Source organism: Vombatus ursinus, unplaced genomic scaffold, assembly GCF_900497805.2.
Source record: "Vombatus ursinus unplaced genomic scaffold, bare-nosed wombat genome assembly UNPS02014859.1, whole genome shotgun sequence".
Classification (NCBI taxonomy): Eukaryota; Metazoa; Chordata; class Mammalia; order Diprotodontia; family Vombatidae; genus Vombatus; species Vombatus ursinus.
This window is the reverse complement of record NW_020954637.1, coordinates 4,214,577-4,235,664: the sequence shown is the minus strand read 5'-3', so window position 1 is coordinate 4,235,664 and position 21,088 is coordinate 4,214,577. Positions and strand designations below refer to the sequence as shown.

At 45.8% G+C, this 21,088-nt stretch overlaps 1 protein-coding gene across 1 annotated transcript in view; it reads left to right on the top strand.

The window, feature by feature from the left end:
- The window catches only part of ALPL (alkaline phosphatase, biomineralization associated), a 51,949-nt gene that overhangs the window by 13,803 nt on the left and 17,058 nt on the right, over window positions 1-21,088 (top strand). The window contains exons 2-4 of the mRNA XM_027841445.1: window positions 15,152-15,292; window positions 19,187-19,306; window positions 20,029-20,144. Of these exons, the coding sequence (XP_027697246.1) occupies window positions 15,235-15,292; window positions 19,187-19,306; window positions 20,029-20,144 (294 nt within the window). The 5' untranslated portion in view covers window positions 15,152-15,234. The remainder of the gene's footprint in view (window positions 1-15,151; window positions 15,293-19,186; window positions 19,307-20,028; window positions 20,145-21,088) is intronic.

Genomic DNA, 21,088 nt, shown 5'->3' with positions numbered 1-21,088 from the left:
CTGGCCCTGGAGTCAGGTTGGACCTGAGTTCAAATCCAGCCTCAGACCAAACACTTGCACTTACTAGCTGTGTGACCCTGGGCAAGTCACTTAATCCCAACTGCCTAAAAAAAAATTTTTTTTTAAATTTTGGAGAAGGGATCCATAGGCTTCAACAGACTGCCAATAGGTTCTTTAAAAAAATGGTTAAGGACATTTTTTACAGATGGTAACATGAAGGGGTTGACCTTCTGACCAATCCTAAATCCTTCCCTCGTAAAAGATCAATTCACCAGATGGCTGCTCTTGGAAGGATCCCAAGTCCTTTCACTCCCCACCCACCTCCAGCTTTTGGACCCTGCATGATGAATGCCCACCACCCTATCAAATCTATTAGAAAGGGTCTTCTTCCAGATCCCAAAGTGGCTGGAGTGGGAGAAAGGAGAGGACCCCAGAGAACAGCAGAAGGAGAGGGGAAAGGCTGTAGGAGGGACCAGAAAGGCCACAAGACAGAGCACAGAAGAGCATGAAGGAAATCAGCTCTGTAACTTGGGGGAAACTATTTCCCTGGAGAGACATGAAAACTCTTTTCATCCCATTCTGAATTCATCTGTGGTTTGGTTAAAAATACATTAATCACTTGGTCAATGATTGATGTTTGTTCTTAACTGCCCTTTTGGAAATCCTTGGAACATAGAATCCTAGAATTTTTAGGACTGGAAGTGATCTCAGAAGATGGAATGTTAGCATTGGAAGGGACTGTACAATGTAGCAGGCCAGAGCTCTTGCCTCACCTGCTTCCTTTATCAACTACGACCCTATCATTGACCCTTCTCTGAGCATTTTTAAGTATTTGCTATGCACCAGATGCTGGGGATACAAGACAAAAGAATAGTCCATGTACACAGATAAAGAAATGCAAGAAAAGGGGGCAGCCCCAATCACAGGGAAGAGGAGGAAAGGTCTCATGAAGGAGGTGGTACTTGAGCTGAGCCTAGGAGGTGATCTTGAACTATGCGGATGCAAAACAGTCTAGGGAGGAGAGGGGAGCCAGTGTAAAAGGCACAGATTATCAGTGAACTGGCCCCCAACCCCACCATTAAACTAAAATGGCTCTTGCAGAGGTTACTGATGATCTTTCATTTTTAGATTCTAAATTTCTAAATTCCTGAGACTCTGGCTTTGGATGCTGCCATTTACTCCCTCCTCTGGGACACTCTCTTTCTTAATCTATCTGACCACCACTCAGTCTTTGCTGAACCTTCATTCATTTCCTGCCTATTTAGCAGATTGCTCTGTTCCAAGGCTCTGTTCTGGGTCTTCATCTCTTTCAATTCTCTCCCATCAGCTCAGCTCATCAACTCTTTCTGTCTCTATACATATGAAGCTATAAGCCTCGCCCTCTCATCTCCACTGGACGCTCCCCCTTGGCTATCTAATCAGAATCTCATATGCACTTATCTTCCCTCCTCCAAAGATTTCCTTCTCTTGAGGACTCCTTACTTTCAATCAGGTCTGCAACCTGAGTTGTCCTTGATTCTACCTGGCCCCCTATTGCTTTTGAATCTATGTAAGTAAAAAATGGGGTTGGAATTTTTTGAAGCTTAAAAAAAAACTTATATGATTGGTCAGTTAGAATGGAAGTACCAATGGAAGAGATACTTTATACCATTGTCTTCCCGTACATTTTTTTTTTTTTGAGGAACATAGGTCTATACCACTGTTTCCTGTTCCATCTATTTCCTTCCACACATAACATTCCTATTTTGGGGTTTCTTTTCTTCCCCTTTGGTGTACTCAAGGTCATGTGGCTAATGGACATTGTTCATTTCTCACTGACAGTTCCATCCGTGTGCCATTGTAAAGAAGGTACTCTTGTTAGCAAGTGTTTGTAGTTGTTTTAGGGGCTTAACTATCTTCCTTCATTTCAGGTAGGGTTGGTTGTCATTTATGAAGGCTTAACTCCTTGTACATTTCTGGGAAGCTGCTGGATAAGGCTACTCATTGTCCAGGAATGCTTTGTGATGTCCTAGAGTGAAGGATGGATACTTAATGTTCTATCACAAACAATTTCCAAGTCATCTCTCCTAACAATGACTAAAAAAGGAAGAAGGGGGGAGAAAACTGAGCAGCATTTCAACTGGCTCTGTCATTATATTCTATACCCAAAGTCCTCACCTCTGCAAAGAGAGGAGGAAGGTATATGTTCTTATCTCTTCTGGGACAAGTCTGGTTGTAATTACATGTTCTGTACTTTCACCTAAATAATTGAACACTTGGTGGCCAGCCCTCTGTCTTGTTTTGGAATCTCCAGTGCCTTGCACAGAGCAGGCGCATAATATTAATTGCATAGAATTATTGAATTAGAGCTAGTTCGATGTAAAAGAACTAGATCACATTGCATGTTGGAGCTGGAAGGGACCAAAATGCCTTCGTGTTAACAGATAAGGAGACCAAGGCGAAGTGAAGGTTAAAGGTTGTATAGACAGTGGTCAGTCTGGACTAGAGCACTGGACTCTGGGTTCCTGATTCACTGTCATCCAGGGCTAAGTATAAGGATGTCCAGAGACTTCCTTGAGGCAAGGATTGACTAGAATTGGCCTTACTTCCTATATATTTGTCTGCATGTTGTTTCTCTCGTTAGATTGTAAACTCCTTAGGGCAGGGGACTGGCTTTTGCCTTTTTGTATCCCTAGAGCTTAGCACAATGCCTGGCACATAGTAGGCACTTAATTGAATTACCTTCATTTCAGTTAGGTTTGGGTCAAACTTTTCCCCTAAGGGCTTTGAGGCCTTTAGGGAAATAAGAAATGTCCTGGATTCCCCCTCTTTCCCCCCACCCAGGGGGTGCTTGAGAGAAAAGAAGCAGCCTGGTGCATACCACGGTGCATATCGCATGAGGGAGGGAGCGCGGAGTCTGGGCCCTGAAGGAAGTGAAGGCATAGGTGGAATGGGGGTCTGTCTCTTCCAAGCCATGGAGTAGACAGCTTCCCTGAGACTAGAGGAGAGGGCAGGACAAATTCAGAGGACAGAGGCCAGCCCACATTGGCCAGAGATCACACAGTAGAGTCATAAGAGAAGAATCTTGCAAAGGTAGCAAGGAAAAGTGGGATTTGAAATCAGAGCTTCTGGATTTAAAACATCACTCTACTAATCAACTCCACTCTACTAATCAACTTGTTTTGTGGCCTTGGCCAAGTTGTTGGGTCTTGGACTGGATGGATTGTAAGGTCTCTTCTCAGCTATGACGCTTTCTCTTCCAAGGTCTCTTCCAACTTGGACAGAATTTGTTAGATCCTGTGAGGAGAAAAGGTCAGGATGGAAATAAGGGCACACAGCCCATTAGTGCCAGGTTTCCTGGGCCCTCCTGCTCCCCTTACCACTGGGCTTACCCTGCAAACCTCAATTAGACCCTACTCCGATGAATACTTTGCTGATTTCCATCCCAAAGAGGCCCCATGGCTGGCATGAGTGTCTCACATTCCGGGAGCCCGACGGCATCTGCTTCCCAGTGGACCAACGTACAAACCTTTTGGCCAATATCTATTGGTGTTGTTGTTCAGCTGTGCCACCTACTTGCCTCCAGCTATGACCCCCTTATTTTATAGATGAGGAAAGCTGTAGCCCAGAGAAAGGAAGTTTATTTCCCCAAGGTAATACAGGCTGTACCGGCCTAGACCCCAACCTAGATCATCTGACTCCAAGGTCTGTGTTCTTGTCGTTATACAATACTGTGATCATGAAATTATACACTTATGTCCAAGCCTTTTAAGGTTGTAGTATTGAATGTCAGACTCTCACCTGCCCCACCACTATCAAGAATGTTTATATATATATAGAAAACAAATGGTGACCATCACCAAACAGGTTGAACTGCTTTCCCCGACAAATCACAGTAAATAACAATATCTGGGTGCCCTCATGAGTAAACCCAGCTTTCTAGACTCAATAGAGAACACCCAAGGAGTCTGAACAAGACCACAACTGCCAACTTAAGTGCCAAATGTTTGAAACTAAAGCTCACAAATGCCTTTTTCTTTTAGGACTCTCACTTAGAGTTTATCAGCTCTTCTTTTACACACAGTTCTAATGAGCCCAGTGGTTAAAATTCTTTCTATGAAAAGAGCTCTGGATTGGAAGCCTGGCTCTGCCACTTATATGACTGTATCTATGACATTCAGCAAGTTAACCTCCCTGGGCCTCAGTTTCTTTTTTGGACTAGATTACCTCTGGTTTACCTGTAATGGAACTGATGTGATGTAAGCATCATTACATCATTACATCAGTTGTTGACTGACTATGGTTACAAAAAAACGTGGTTCCTGCCCTCAAGGACCTTACATTCTACTGGAGAAGATACAAGTACAAAATTGTAACAGGGAGAGAGTAGTAACTGGGATGATCTGGATTTTTGGAGTCAAGAAGAAACAAGATTGAATCCTAACTCTGCCCCCCCTTGCTACCTTGGGTAACTTTGGGTAAATCACTTTGCCTGAGCCATCGAGTGAAAGAGCTGGTCTCTATTCAGCTAAATCCTAGGATCTAGTTTTCCTGCCTACTACAGATTAAAATCTGGATTTAAAAGGGGAAGGGGAAAGAATGTTGCCAGGTAGGGTCAGGTACGATGACACTTTGACTTCAAAGAGTTGGTAACGCTAAACAAATTAGTGAATGAATGAATGAAAAAGCATTTCCTAAATGCTTGCTAGGTGCCAAACTCTGTGCTAAGCTCTGAAGGTAGCAAGAGAAAAAGTGAGACATTCTCTGATCCCAAGAGCTTACATTCTAACTGAGGAAATAATACAATAATAGGAGTGGTGGCCAAACAATTGGTGTATGGGTTTGGAGAGTGGGTTGGAGCCTTAAGGGAGTAGATCTGATACATTTTTCCAAGAACAATAACAGAGTATGGTTTAAAAACCGGAAAGCGAGAATTATAAGGGGAGGGGTGGGGCAGCACTGGCAGAACTGAGGCCTTCTGACAAGAGAATAGCCAAGGAGTGAAACCTGGCTGGAGCCAGACTTAGATAGAGTGAGAAACTGAGGCAACCACCAGGGCAGGAGTCTTTAGGAATGAAAGGGCCAAGCCCACCAGAACAAGCATCCTTATACACTGTAGCAGACCCTGAGCACACTTACACCACTGTGCAGTGACTCCAATAATGGCGGTTTTTAGATCAAATAACCCTCCAGATCAGAAGTCTGGAGACCTGGGTTCCTTGTCCTTGTGGTTTTTGGTTTTCTTTTTTTTTTTTTTGGCCACCAGCTTCTATTAGACCTTATCTCTGGCTGCAGTTTTCTCATCAGGAAAAGAAATGTTGGACCAGAATATCCCCAAGATTCTTCTCATTCTAATTTGGGGCTCTAAGGTCTCGTCCAGCTCTGACAGAAGGGGATCTTGAGAGTGATAGAGCCCAGATGAAAAAAGTGAAAAGTGGCACAAAGTAGAAGAACTAGAAGCTGAGTCAAGCTGGACTCCAACCATCCCGGGTATGGTTAATGTAGGACCTGTGCTGTTGCCCTCTGCCCAGCTGACTGAGTGAGAGGTTTTGGACAACCGGCTACAGTAGAGGGCTTCATTTATCCTGAGTCCCCTTTCAGGAAGTGAGTACAGCAAGGGGGCTTTCACGTTTGTCCTTAATTCAGCTCGTTGACCTTAGAGATGCAGTGACATGTTGCAGTGACTGGGGGTGACCATGCTACAGAATTGCCTTAATCGTGTAAATTTGGAGGTACTTCAGAGAGACTATTGGTAATCCCTACCAATCGTATTCCCTAGAAAAGCTACAGTGAAGGCAACACACCACCTCTAGAGGCGCAGACCGTTCCGCCTAAGGAGGTTTTTCCTTATCTCAAACCCAAATTTGCCTTTTTAGGACTGTCACCTTTACTTCTGGCTGTGCCCTCGGGGGCTGAGCGGAGCAGATCCAGCCATCGCCATGGATGACAAGCAATATATAATGTTAATAACTAACATTTATGTAGAGAGAACTATAACAGTGCCAGGCACTGTGCTAAGTGCTTTACAATGATCCCATTTGGTCCTCCTCACAACAAACCTGGGAGATAGGTGCTATGATTATCCCCATTTTACAGATGAGGAAATAGAGGCAAACACAGGTGAAGTGACTTGCCTGGGATTATAAAACTAGTGTCTGAGGCTGGATTTGAACTTAGGTCTTGACTTCAGGCCCAGGACTGTCCACCAAGCCACTTATGTGTCTTTTCTTTAGGCTAAATATCCCCAGTTCCTTCAATTGTTTTCTTAGCTGAAATTTTGTCAACCTGTTCTGAGGGGCAGTGCTAATCCTCTGGACATACAAAGAAAGGCACAATGTCCATATGACATAATTCAAATGAGAGGTATCCTTAGACCCAAAGGCCACTAGTGGGGGGCAGGGCTAGTTAGAGGAGAGGTGAAGAAGACGGAAAGTCTCTTGTAGAAGGTGGGATTTAAGACAAGGAGCAGAAGAGGGGAAGTATTTCAGGTATGGGGCAGGCAAAAGCGTGGAGTCTGGAAATGAAGTAGGAAATCTAGTCTGGTCATGCCATGTGACCCTGGGCAATTCTCTGGAACTAGCATTTATACTTTAAGGTTTGCTAAGCACTTTGTAAATATCACATTTGATCCTCTCAACAGATCTAGGAATTGGCTATTATTATCTCTGTTTTACAGCTGAAGAAACTGAGGCTAAGTGATTTGCCCAGGGTCACACAACTAGTAAGTGTCCCGAGGTCAAATCTGAACTGCTGTCTTCCTGACTCTAGGGCAGCTAAATGGCTCAATGGATAGAGTGCTAGGCCTGCAGTCAGGAAGAGCTGAATTCAAATCTGCCCTCAGATTTACCTTTTTGGAGAACTTTTATAATGCCATATGAATGTCAGCTAAATTATTTCCTTTTTACTGCTCTACAATCTTACTAACCTTTATACAGGTCATACCACCTATTACATCCATGCCTTTGCTGTCCCGTGTCAATCTATGGGCAGCTAGGTGGTACAGTGGATAGAGTGCCAGGCTTAGAGAATCAGGAAGACTCATCCTCATGATTTCAAATCCAGCCTCAGACACTAGCTGTGTGACCCTGGGAAAGTCATTTCACCCTGTTTGCCTCAGTTTCCTCATCTGTCAAATGAGCTGGAGAAGGAAATGGCAAACCACTCCAGTATCTCTGCCAAGAAAGCCCCAAGGGGTGAGTTGGTGACATAACTGAAAACGATTAAACAATAACAACTCTTGACTCCTTGTCAGGTAGAACACAGAATGTCAGGGCTGCAAGGGACCTCTGGTTATCTGGTCTAACATCATGTTTTGGAGGTTTTTCACTAATCCAGGCTGGATCAGTCCTCCCCTCCACAGAGTTTCAATGAGGACATTGTTCTTCTGCCATGGGATGACTTGCCCACCAGGCATCTTGGATAAGCCCCCTTGGGATAGACAGATTCATTGGGTAATTCCCAGGTAGCCAAATGTAGAATACCCAGACAGTATTTTAATCCCCAGATGATATTCCCTCTGCCTCAGCATGTTTCTGAGTTATCTTCCCATGGCTCTCCTGATCCCTGTGTCTTCAAGAAACAGACCCATTCTGTTGTCTATTACTTCATTCCTTGGGATCCCTGGCGAAGGGACAAGAGTGCAGATTCCTTGCACGTGGAGTAAGCAATCCATCTTTTCCATTCCTCCTTTATTATGCTCATATCTGTTTTTGGTCCATATGGTTCCATATCAACCATTTAGATGAGGAAAACATAAGTGAAGAGGAGATAGTTTCAGGGGAGAAGAAGATCCCTGAATTCTGGTCCTGACTTTACCGGGGACTGACCCCAGCAATAGACCATGGGCAAGGCACTTTTATGGTGAAAAAGACTGGCAGAACTGGAAAACTTGAACCCATGGTGGCTTCAGCCATAAAACAAAGGAGGTTGGGGATTCTTTACTTTTTGCTTGCCCTGGACCTCTTTAGCAGTCTGGTGAAGCCTCTGTGGGCTCCTTCCCAGAATCTTATTTGGTGTTTCTTAAAATTTATTAATTTATGGAATAAAACAAGCATTTCCATAACGTAGTATAATAAAAAAAGATGATTACACTCAAAACTGCAAATCTACCACGTACAGCTTGCTATTTTCAAATAGACAACAAAATTATTATGTAAATTTCTATTTTTCCCTTTTTTTCTTCCCCCCACCCTAGAGATTAGACACATATGTTTTTAAATGCATAAAATAAATTATATTGAAATGCAATGATAGATCATTAACTTTCCATCTCAAACAGTTAAGGATCTCCACATTAGATAATCCTTGAGTCCCCTTCCAGCTCTGATATTCTGTTTTTTAGGTAAATTGACTGCACGATTGCCCTCATCCCACCCCCCCAATCTGATGGAATTGTTTTTTCTCTGGCTTCAGAGCTTTAGCTCTGATTTGGGCAGGTTATCCATTCCCAGAGTGATGCTGTATGGCTCTGGGATGGGTTGGGTGGAGTTATGGGGCTTTATCTCAAGGAACATCACATCCCCAGGAACCATTAGTTCAGCATTGCACTGGCTGTTCTAATGTCACCCAAGCACCCTGTTGTATGGCACCGTACGATAATGTCCAGCTGCTACAGGCCACAGTACATTCATACCAAGCTTCCCCAGAGATGGTTGTGTGGAGTTCACTTTTATTATTTTTTTTTTGTGGTTTTTTTTGGAGTTCACTCTTAACTGTAGCATGCTGGAAGAGCATACATGGAATGAAAACATTCTTCAGGGAAGGAAAGGGGTCAATCACAAGAGTTATAGGCGGAGAAGCCTGTGAGACAGTGGTAGCTCCTCCCTCACCAAGATCAAATGAGCTGATATAAACCTTTTCTAACTCAGTTGTTTCAGCCATGTCCAATTCTTTGTGACTCTATTTGGGGTTTTCTTGGCACAGATACTAGAGTACTTTGTCATTTCCTTCTCCAGCTCATTTTACAGATAAGGAAACTGAGGCAACCAGGGTTAAGTGACTTGCCCAAGGTCACACAGCTAGTAAGTGTCTGAGGCTGGATTTGAACTCTGGTCTTCCTGACTCCATACCTGGCACTCTCTGTGCTATATAAACCTTTAAATATGTGCTATGTGACCAGTGATTTAATTGGTGTAGGGAACTCCTGGTATGGAGGTTAATATAGATCAATATTTTCCCTCCAGGTTGTCTTATTCAAAAGTGGGGTAAGGGACATGGGGCACCTTGCTCTCCACTCCCTTAGGAACATGCCTGTTCATTCGAAAGGCTTGACATAGTACGCCCCATTATCCCCTAGTGGAGTCTTAGATTGGAATGACCCAGAACTCAATGTTCTTTTCCCAGACTCCTTAGGAAGGGCCCTATGCATTCATGGAGTGACTGCTTATGAACAGTTATCCTTGCTTATTCCCAGGCCCCATCCCCCTTTCACTCAACCAGTGAACAGACTGTTTATTCTCCCATAGCATCATACCCCTGATTTGTGTTCCTATTGGTGTAGTCCAGTCTTATGGCTGAGGATTACAAGATGCTGGGTGGTGGGCAGAGCCAATGCTCTTACCACCATTTTACAAGTGTGAAAAGTGAGGTTAAATACCTTAGTGACTGCTGACAGAATCTGGTCTCTTGACTTCTTCCTTTCTTCCTAAGTCAGTGTTAGGGTCAAGATCAGGACTCCTGCTTTCTGGGTGGACCTCAGTTTCCTAAACTATCCAGCTCTGACATCCAGTGTTAGAGCATTCTTTATTCTAAAGTTTCCTCCAGTCCTAATATTCCCTGTTCTGTGCTGTTTTAAACATTTTTAAATTTAGAGATGACTGGAGGACTCAATATCTTGGCAATGCAGAACATTGGGATGGGTATAACAAGTAATACAATAACAAGCCATATAGTGTTTTTGAGGTTTGCAAAGCACTTTGAGAATAGAATCTCATTTGATACTCAACAGCCCATTTCACAGTTGAGAAAACCAAGGCAAACAGTGTTAACTGACTTGCCCAGTATTACACTGCTACTAAGTGTCTGAGGCTGGATTTGAACTGCGGTCTTCCCAACTCTAAGTCCAATGCTACTGTCCTACCTCAATTCCTCTAATGTAATGGGAATTAACGTAAAGGTTTATATTTGGATTAAAAAACAACTTCAGGAATCACTTCATCTGCAAAAGAACAATGGCTGTTTTGGTTGAATGGGTGGTCAGTGTAGTAGAAAAGGTCATGCAATTCTAAATTGGCTTTAGGAGAATCCAGAAAGAAAGCAGGTGTCCTCTCTCTGGTCAGAAAATTCCATGTTCTAAGGGCCCTCCCAGCTCTGACATCCTGTGTTCTAAGGGCCCTCCTAGCTCTGACATTCTGTATTCTAAGGGCCCTCCCAGCTCTGACACTCTGTTCCAAGGGCCCTCCCAGGTATGACATTCATTGTTTTAATTAAAAAAGTGAAGATGCTCAGGGTCACAGGGCTATTTAGTTAGTATCCCCTGATCCATCCTCCAGGCCTGGTTGCTGCCAGCCCAGGAAACCTCTAGTCTTCATCCAGAGCCCTGGGTGCAGCAGCTGTCTGCCCAGCACTATTCAATAGGGCCTGAGCTCTGGCCCAGGGGTGGGGAGAGAAAAAGCTGTTCCCTGTCTACTGTAACTTTGGACCCCAAATGCTCCAGGTCAGGGGAGCGTGGAGAGTGGGACACTCAGCAAAAGGCAGTGACTAAAAGTTATATTTCAAGCCCCAAGGTCAAGAAAGCACAAGCAAAGAACGTTGGAATTGTTTTCAGCAAAGATCAGCTTAATAGGTACCTAGATGCTGTGATTTTAATTCGTATCAAGGTTTATTTATAGACTTTATGAAAGATGTGAAACACAAGACACAGGAGGGAATCTCCAATAGGCTAAATGGGCAGGAATGGTGGGGAGAGGGCATGCCTTAGAACATGGATTTGAACTCAAATCTTCCTGACTCTAAGTTAGGAAACTAGACTGAGTTATGAGTGGGAAGCCTTTGTCACCAATTGACTTTAATCTTGGACAAATCACCCACACTAGATAGATACTAAGGTTCTAGCTCTGACATTCTCTGTTCTAAGGTCCCCTCAGGATGAAGTGACTTGCTCAGGGTCACCCAGCTAGTAAGTGTCTGAGGCTGGATTTGAACTCAGGTCTTTCTGACTCCAGGCCCAGTTCTCTGAGCCACCTAGCTGCCTCATTATGTTGTGATTATTGTATAAATTCTCTATGTCCCTGCATCGGTTCATAGAGGTCTGCCCATTTTCCTCTGAATAGTAGATAGAATAGTATTCCATTCCACCAGCATTTCCTAAACTGTCTCATCTTAGTGGGCTTCTCTGAAAAGAGCTGCCATAAATTTTTGTACATAGGGGTCTTTCTCCTCTTTCTTTGCTCTCTTTGGGGGCAGTGTGCACAATTTCCACAGAAAGCCTTTTCTGTTCTTCTTTAATGCTCATGCTTCATTAATTAATGCTTATATATATGTATATATATGTGTATGTGTATGTGTGTATGTGTGTATATATATATAAAAATCTTGTTTGCACATAGCTATATGTTTCCCCCATTAGACTGAGAGCTCCTCTGTTTGGTTCTTCTTTGTATTCCCAGTGCTTAGCACAGTGTCTGGCACATAGTAGGGGGCTTATATTTGTTTATAAACATTACAAAAATGTTATGTCAGGTGGATTGCCCCTCACTCTCCAATCCAAAGAAGCCTGCAGAGTGTGGTCAGAGGCTCCGTGGCTGGGGCTCTTGGGTCTCTGGACCTCTGGATACTGTGTCTCCTTTGGAACTGAGATTCTTTCTGGTTTCTCCTTGTGGACCCAGGATCCTCAGGAGAAGGTCTCTCTCCCCTTGGTCAGCTTTGGTAAGAGTGGGGCTCTGTGGGAGACTTTGGAGGAATGTGCTGACAGTCTTTTAAAACCTTAATGAATCAGTTACTTGGTCAAGGTACCCTACACTCACCTGCTCAGATGGCCTCACAGAGGTGCAGAATTGTACATGTGTCATGGAAAGAATTTGGAGGCAGAACAGCTGGGTTCTAATCCCAGTTCTGCTACTTAACTAGCCTCTGTGACCTAGTCTGCTTTAGATCATCTGTAAAACAAGGTAGTTGAAATTGATCTTCAAGAGCCCTTCTGACTTTGACAGCTTATTCTAAGGCCTGTCCCAGCTCCGACATTCTATGCTCTTAGGGCACATGATCCTTGTCCTACCATCCTCACAGAGTTGGGATATGCTCAGTATTTCAATGATCTAGGTGTGAGCATTTTCACTCTTACAAATCTGTTTTTAAAAAAAATGTACCTCTCTGACTTTTTAGACAGTCTTTATAAGTTACCCAAGCAACTTAAAGATCGTAGCCCTGCCAAGGTTCACCCCTTCTGTTTGTGCCCTTGAGCTGATCCCCTTCCATCTCTGGAACTTGCCCCATTGTTATTGTTGTTGAGTAGTTTCAGTCATGTCCAACTGGCAAAAAAAAGTCAAGGTAATTCCCTCTCTTCCCCCTCTCCCCCAATCCCATTTTTGCTATTCAATTATGTCGTTAATCAGTTATTTCAGTCTTATCCGACTCCTGGTGACCCCATCTGGGGTTTTCTTGGCAAAGATACTGCAGTGGTTTACCATTTCCTTCTCCAGCTCATTTTTTAGTTGAGGAAGCTGAGGCAAACAGTGTCTAAGGAGCTTGCCCAGGGCCACACAGCAAGTAAGTGTCTGAGGTCTGAGTCGAACTCAGGAAGATGAGTCGCTCTGATTCCAAGCCCAGTGCTCTGTCCATTGTACCACCTAGCTGAGTCCTCAGTCTTTAATCTCTCCCTGACTACTGACTTCCTGGGACACCTACCAAGATGCTTAAGGCTCCTTGACTCTGCCCCCCCCATTCTCTTTCTTTAAATGACAAATTCCCCTTTGTTTTCCTCACTTTCTACCATCCATTCATTCTCCCCTTTACATCCTGAGTTCCCACCCCACAACTGAACCTGCTGTGTCCAACGTTATCGATTTCTTAGCTATTCAGCTTTTCTTCAGTGTTCATGTTCCTTCACCTTTCACTTTTCACCAGCTATTTGGGCTCTCTCTCCTTCCACTTCAGAACATATACAATCCTGGTTCTCCCAGCATCCCCCCAAGGCCTGTAGGACAGGTACACAGAACCTAGCGGCTAAGGAGTCAGGAAGACCTTCGTTCACTCACTCTTTGACACCTTGCAAGACTTGGAGCCTCACTTTCCTCATCTGTAGAATGAGAATAATAATAATAGCACTTCCCTCCCAGGGCTATTGGGAGGATCAAATGAGGTAGCCCACATAAGTGCTAGCTATTACTAGGAGGCAGGATGGGGTCAGGAAGCCCTGAGATCAAGTTCTCTTAGAGATCAATCTCAGTGCCTCAGGCAACTCTAAGACCATATGAAAGTACAGGTCTAGGCCCTATATTAGCTTGACAGAAGAGGAAACAGGCCCAGAGTGCCTGAGGTCACGAAGGAAGTTAGCGGCAAAGCATAGACAAGAACCCAAGTCTCTTCCTCGTTCTCTCTCCCTCTGCCTGGTGACTTTCACTGGAATCTGTGAGCTAAGGTAAGGTCAGTGGTGAAGGTCAGATGTCTCTGTCTAACCCCTGAGCTGGCCCCAGAGCTCTCACTTGCCTTGGCCTAATCCAATACTATTATCTCCCTGAGATAAAGTCCATTAGGGGAGGTGCTGAGTCTGCAAACAAGCAGTCAATGAGCCGTTTCTGGGCCTGACTCTGCATTGTTCTCTCCTGGAGGGTGGAAGCTTTAGGGGTTTGGAGTTTCAGGAAGTCCCATCTTCCAGGCACAGATCCCAGCATGGCCCTCCTGTCTAGTACTCTGGACCTGGCCCTTACCACAGGCCTCAGTGTCATGTTTCTAATGCTAATCCTAAGCCTTCTTTGTTATTTCACATGCCGCCTGGCCCAACCCCTCAGGTAGGTGTGTTTGTGCCCTGTCTCTGTCTCTGTTTTTTTTTCTCTCTCTCTCCTCTCTTCTACCCCTTCTTCCTTCCCTCTTCCCTCCATTCTCCCTGCATCTCCCCCCTTTTCTCTCTTCCAGCTTGCTTATCCCTTACTTTCCCCATCCTCTTTGTTCTCTCTTCTCCCCCATCATTTCTTCCTCTTCCTGTTATCCCTCTTCCCCTCTCCCTTTTCTCACTTTCTTTTCCCTCCCATCCCGGATATGACTTCAGTTGTCCTCCTTTACATTCATTTAGAGATTAAAAAAAAGATGGGATGGGGAAGGGGCATCCCTGAATGACAGGTACCCAGCATCACAGAGCAAGTCCATGGAGAGGTGGATTGGAAGCCTGCCATTCTGAGTTTGGACCACCCCTCCCCTGTGTCCACTCTCCCTTGGCTCTAACAGGTCCTTCTCTGCATCTCATTGTTTGAGCCTAGCAGAGGGGTTACTACCATTACTACTAGGCAATAAGTAACCAGCGCACGGAGCAAGGAAAAGGGAAGGGGGCCCAGGCTGGGAGGGTAGGGGAGGGTGGTGGAGGGGGCAGGGAGGCTTGGCGCTCAAAAGCTCCTATTCAAGGCCATCGGAGCATTGGCAGAGGGGATGGACTGCTCTGGGTTGCACATAGCCCCGTGATTGGGCATCAGGGAGCCAATCAGCAATGGGCAGCCAGTGAAAGGGCTGCTACATCTTCAGAAGACAAAAGAAACTTGGATCTGGGCATTGGTCATGCCCTGTGGCAGGGGATGAGATAGAGGTGGGGGCAGTTATGCAGACTTCAGGCGTTACCTGAGGAGAGAGCATGATGGCTCAGTTCATTGTGCCTGGGCTCTGCCTGCCTAGACTTTCTAGCATTCTCCTAACCCAGAACATAGTTCTGGGATGTAGAACATGTTCATGAAACATAGAACATCAGATCTGGAAGGGACCCTAGAATACAGAAAATCAGAGTTGGGAGAAACCTTCACAGTCAGCTCCTTCAGATGAGTAGAGAGAGGCTCGAGTCCAAACTGAGATGGAGAGGCAGAACATTCCAGGTCAAGATGAGCTAAGGATGAGAATGATACAGCTGGGGATATTAGTGTGACTGGGGCAAAGGCAAAGTCAGGGCCTAGATAGTTGAGATAGTTGAGGGGAGTGGACTGAGCCCTTTCCCATCTGAGGGCCCATTGCCCAATTGGCCCTCTCTTTTCCACAGGATTGGCACGTCAGTGAACATCTGACCCAGCTACGCCTCAGATCTCCAGGCTCAGTCTGGTGGGCAGACCTACAGATTCTACCATGCTTCTTCTCCTCCTGGGTCTGATGGCCGGAACCTGCCTCTCCTCCCTTGTACCAGGTAAGATGGGAGGTAAGGGGAGGGATAGGGCTAATGCCCTGGGTGATCAAGATGGCCAGAAGTTAGGAGATAATAGGAAGCCCCTGAAAACTCTTGAGCAAGGGCTCCTGCAGTGGGGTCCTTTCTGAGCATGGAAATCACTTTTTCCTAGAAGCTCTGTTCAGCTTCCTGGGACAGGGCTCTGGGGAGAGAGGCTTGGCAGCTTTTGGCAGATGTCCCAATTGCCTTTTCATTCCTGGCTTCAGGAAGCCCTTTGAGCTGACTATGAAGGATTATATGTAAAAGAAAACCATGCCTGTCTTGGGTGTCTGCCTGGGCATGGCTCATGAGTAGGGGAAGCCAAATTTACTCCCACCTCCCTCACCCTGATCTTTGCAAGAACCTCAGTGTTCAGAGAAGGTTCCTTCAACCTGAGATTCATACCCCAGAAGAGTGGGAACTGAGAGATCCTCTAAACCAATCCCCTTCATTTTCCAGAAAAGGAAACTGAAGCCCATAGAAACCTGTGAATTGTGAAAGGTCAGGCATGCACTCTACAGCTGGGCTTTGAACCATGGCCTCTGCTCTCTGCACCACCACTGTTCTTTCCACCATAGTGCCTCTTACCTCTCTGCCCACTGGTCCTGGCAGGGGTTAGGGTCAGCCTTTGGCAAGATAGCTGCTCACCCCAGGAAGATTTAAAAAAAAATTATTATTTATAACATTTACAAAAAGTTCTAAATTCTCTCCCTCCCCCCCTTCTCCACCCATTGAGAAGGCAAACAATACGATACCCATTATATATATATTAAGCCATACAGAACCCATTTCCATATTAGCCATGTTGCCAAAAAAAAAAAAGCAAGAAAAATAAAAGTGAAAAAAAATAGGCTTCAATCTGCAGCCCCATCATTTCTCTCTCTGGAGGCAAAGATCATTGTCTTCATCAGAGGAGCTCAGTCATTCACAGTTGATCACCATGCAGTATTGCTGTTACTGCGTACAATGTTGTTTCAGCAGCGTTCCACTGCCCATGTTTTGTGCTCCAGGCTACAGGGCAACAGAAAGGCAGTTCTCCCAACTGGCTTCCTGGAGCCATGATTCTCCCTCCTAACCCTATGGCCCAATGGGACTATAGAGTTGACTTGGGACCTGAGATTCTTCTTAATTCTTGTACCAGGACTGAAACTAGAGTTCTCTTGTAGATTGGGTAGGGCAAGAAGATTGGAAAAAGATAGGCAACTGGAGTGTCCCCCACAGAACCAAGCTGGGAGTCAAGGAAACCTAGAATTAGCAGTTATGGTCAACTCATTTTCGTGGACCTTATTTTTCCTCTCTTGTAAAAATGAGAGGCGTATACTGGATGATCTTTGTGTTGCCTCCAACCTCAGTGTGGACATCCTGAAGTATAGGAAAAGGAGGACGTGGTCCCCAGCCCTGGAAGTGTCTGACTGGGCTCAATCATGGAACTTCAGTCAGAGGCAGTTCTATCATCCAGTGTATGAGGGATGTCATACATTGTGTCTCAGTGCAGACCAAGAAGCAGCTAGAAGAAGGAACTGCCTATTCCTGATCTTCATGCAGGGGGATCTATCCTGATTCCAGACACAGGCATACATTCTGAACAGTCGGCCCACAATTTCCATAGGCCCTTCCCATTGAAGCCTCTCTTGGGCATTTTCTGGGTCTAATCGCAGAAACTTACTACTCTTCCTCTCCACAATCCCTCTAGGTTTCCCCTAGATCCTCTTACATCATTGCCAGAGCTGGGAGAGATTGTAGAACACAGAAGGTCAGAGCGAGGAGAGGCCTTAGAACACAGAATTTCAAAGCTGGGAGAGCCCTTAGAACAGAGAATGTCAGAGCTGGGAGGGGCCTTAGAACACAGGATGTCAGAGTCACTGGTGGCTAGACTATTAGACTGTCAGAGCTGAGAGGGGCTTGAGAACCACTGTCATATTATGTTATAATATAGAATGTCAGACCTGGAGGGGATCTTATGTTATGTCTAGCCAAACCCCTTATTTTACTGTTAAGAAAATTAACATAAATATGCTCTCAAGAAAGTATATATACTCTATATATATATAGAGTATATATAAAATATGCTCCAAGAAAATTAAGGAAATAAGGAAAATTAAGAAAGGAAATGCCTTGCCTGTGGTCACAGCTAGTTTATCCCTTTTTTCAGGCCTGGTCAAGGTATCTCATCAGCATGTGAGAAACTGGGCATCTTGTCACCCATCCTCTTCCCTCTATTTTCTCAGAACTAGAAGGGGGACCAGGAAAATGCTTTTAGTGATATGTTTACTTCATCCCCATTCTTTATTTTCAGGCAAGAAACCAGTTCTGTCTCTGATTTGATGTGTGATCTGAGATTCATGAGCCTCAATTTCCTTATCTGCCAAATGGGTTTAGTATTGCACTATGTCAAGATGTTGCTTGTGAGGATATTCCTTGCTAAGCCTTTAGGGGCTGCCAATTAGGAGTCAAATTGTCACATTCCTCTCCTCAAATCTTCTTTAAATGCCTCATTGTGGCACACATGTGGTCCTGAGTTCTCAAACTTTATGCCAGCAAAGCCCAGCCAGCCTGTGGCAGGCCCTTTTAAGAGTCCAAGTCAAGGCTGTATGCCTATGCCTTAGTGAACAGCTGAAACGCAGACTGGCTTGTCCATTGCCAGGAGTGTGGCCTATGAGATGGCACAGAGAATGTCAGTCTACCTCTGACTCTGTCAGTGGAACCTCGTTCAAACTGTTTCAGTCCCCTGGGTCTCTGACTCCCCCTTTGTAAAAAGCAGGGGCTGTCTGAGTACCCTTCTCTCTAGATCACAATCTCTGAACCTCCCCGGGCTTTCCCAATGTGGGGCTAGGCTGGGTAGCAGTTCTTTTGGTTTTAAGTTTTCAACATTCTCTTTTATAAGATTGAGTTCCACATTTTTCTCCCTCCCTCCCCTCCCCAAGATGGCATGCAATCTGATATGGGTTACACATGTGCAATCATGTAAACATTTTTCCGCATTAGTCATGTTGTGGAAGAAGAATCATAACAAAAGGGAAAAACCACAAGAAAGAAAGGACAAACAGAAGTGAAAATAGTATGCTATGATCTGCATTCAGACTCCATGGCTCTTTCTCTGGCTATGAATAGCATTTTCCATCATGAGTCTTTTGGAATTGTCCTGGATCGTTGTATAGCTAAGAATAACTAAGTCACACACAATTGTTCCTTGCACAATGTTGCTGTTACTGTATATGATGTCTTCCTGGTTCTGCTCACGTCACTCAGTATCAATTCATTAAGTCTTTCCAGGTTTTTTCTAAAACCTGCCTGCTCATCATTTCTTATAGCACTATAGTATTCCACTATATTCACATACAACTTTTTCAGCCAATCTAGGGCAGCAGCTTTTTTTTTTTTAATAAAGCCATTTGCAAATCTTTTTTGTTTTTGGTAAGGGCAATTAGGGTTAAGTGACTTGCCCAGAGTCACACAGCTTGTGAGTGTTATGTATCTGAGGCGGGATTTGAACTCAGGTCCTCCTGACTCCAGGGCCTGTGCTCTATCTGCTGCACCACCTAGCTGCCCCAAGGGCAGCAGTTCTTAATGGACCCTTTTAGCAGGCTGAATAAAACACAAAAGATTACAAAATAAATCAGTTACATTGAAATACAGTTTTCAATTTTAAAAAAAACCACAACAATCCCAGGTCCCAAGTCACTAAGAGAACTCGTAAGACTGTGTTAGAGAGGAGTTGCCAGTTTGCACCAATGGAGAGAATTTACACATCTGGGAGTCCCACCTCAGGATGCAGGTCTAGACTGAGAGGGACTGCAAGAGTAGTCACTGTTGGACCTTTCTTCCCCGTCCAACCCTTGGGCCCTCAATGCTAATTCGACTCCCCTTCTCCCCTAGAGAAAGAGAAGAATCCTCAGTACTGGAGGGACCAGGCACAGCAGACCCTACAGCATGCTCTAGAGCTCCAGAGCCTCAACACCAACGTGGCCAAGAACGTGATCTTGTTTCTGGGAGATGGTGAGTGTGGGGAATGGGGCAGCCAGGGCCAGGTGTGGGGGGCGGGGAGGAACTGGAGGACCATTGCATGGCGGGCAGGGAGACGATGGGTCTCCAGATAGGGGGAGCTAAAGAATTATGGAATTCTCCAGGGAGTGGGGTGCAGCGGGGAAATAAGCTTTGCCCTTGAACTCCAAAAGTTCAAATATGGCCTGACCCTGATCACTGATCACTCACCCACCTGCCTCTGTTTCCTCACCTAAAAGGGAGGGGGGTTGGCAGGGTTGGTCTCTTTCCAGCTCTTGCTCTCTTGCCTCGTATGTATGGGAGATGGGGAGATGATGAATCCTTGGAGCCCAGGGCATAGACTGGGGAAGAATAGATCTGGAAGGCAGAGCTCAGGCCTCTTCCCCCAGAACTCAGACTTTGTTCTGACCACTGGTTCCCATGAGCCTGGGGAGCCCAGCTCCCTAGTTGCCGCTGCTGTGGTTTGTGGGGAAGCCTGGGAGGGGCCAAGTTTACCCAAGGGGCCAATTAGCTGCTCTGAAGCCTGGGAAATCCTCACTCCAAGGCACCCACAGCCTGTGCCTGCCTCACAAGGGGGCAGGCAGCAGCTGGAGGTCATTAATGCCCACATGGCCACATTACTCTGTGGGCCCCAGCTTGGGGCCTGTGGGGAGGGAGGCTCCCGGCGCCAGAGGCCTTGGGAGGAGACCTCAGAATATGCTGCTCACCCCCTGCAGGAATGGGGGTGTCCACTGTGACCGCCGCCCGGATCCTCAAAGGCCAGCTTCACCACATGCCCGGAGAGGACTTCCAGCTCGAAATGGACAAGTTTCCTTTTGTAGCTCTGTCCAAGGTGAGCATGGTCCCCGTCCTCTCCTTTCCATCCACCAAGTGGGAGAGGTTCCTTTGCCCTCACTCTGGCTCTCTGTCTCTGTCTTCCTCTCTCTGTCTCCTTCTCTCTCCCTGTCCTTGGTTTTCTCATTCCTTTCCATTTCCTCCTTCCCCATCCCCTCTCCAGGCTGACAGTCAATCTTGTCACTCGGCCCCCACGATTTCCTTTCAGTTCCTTTGCTCTGTTACCAAGAGAGGGAATCCAGGCTTCTTCTGGCCTCCATTCCGAGACCTCAGATCTTTTTGTCCAGGGGATCCTGTGTTCTACTCTTATGCTGTATTGAGCTTTCATCTTGCCCCAGATATAGCTTCTTTATTGAGTGATCAGCTGGGGCAGGAGGAGAGGGGTATGTGTGTAGATGGAGGTTGGGGGGCGGGAAGGGAGGGGTGGTGGTGCTATATGACCCATATCAGCCCTGGAGCCCTTTCCTGAATCCTATGTTCTTGAGTCTCTCCATCCATTTGGCTTTGAGCTCCAGGGGGCCAGCCACCCTCCTTACCCTCCCTACCTCATAAGGCCTTGACCTTAAGCCAGTGGGCCTCTCATCTCTTCCATCAAAAGGACCCATGTCAGCAGGAAATGTTGCCTGGCCTCTCCTCCAATCCTGGAGCCCTGTGACCTGAGGCCCACCTGGTACTGATCTGGGGAATCTTGGGCCGTAGAGATAGATGGCTGGAGGGGCCATGGCACACAAGCCCCAGCCTGTCTGTCAGGCACAGGAAGCTTTGGTCTTTCTTCCTACTCCCTGTAAGTTACCTGAGAGTACCAGGAGGGCAGGCCTAGACCTGTGCCAGGCCTACAGCATGACAGAAACAATTTGGTCAGGGCGGTGGAGCTAGGGCCCCTGGCAAAGGAGAAGGAAGAGACAGATGGCAGATGCATGCAGAGCACTGGGCCTGGTTACA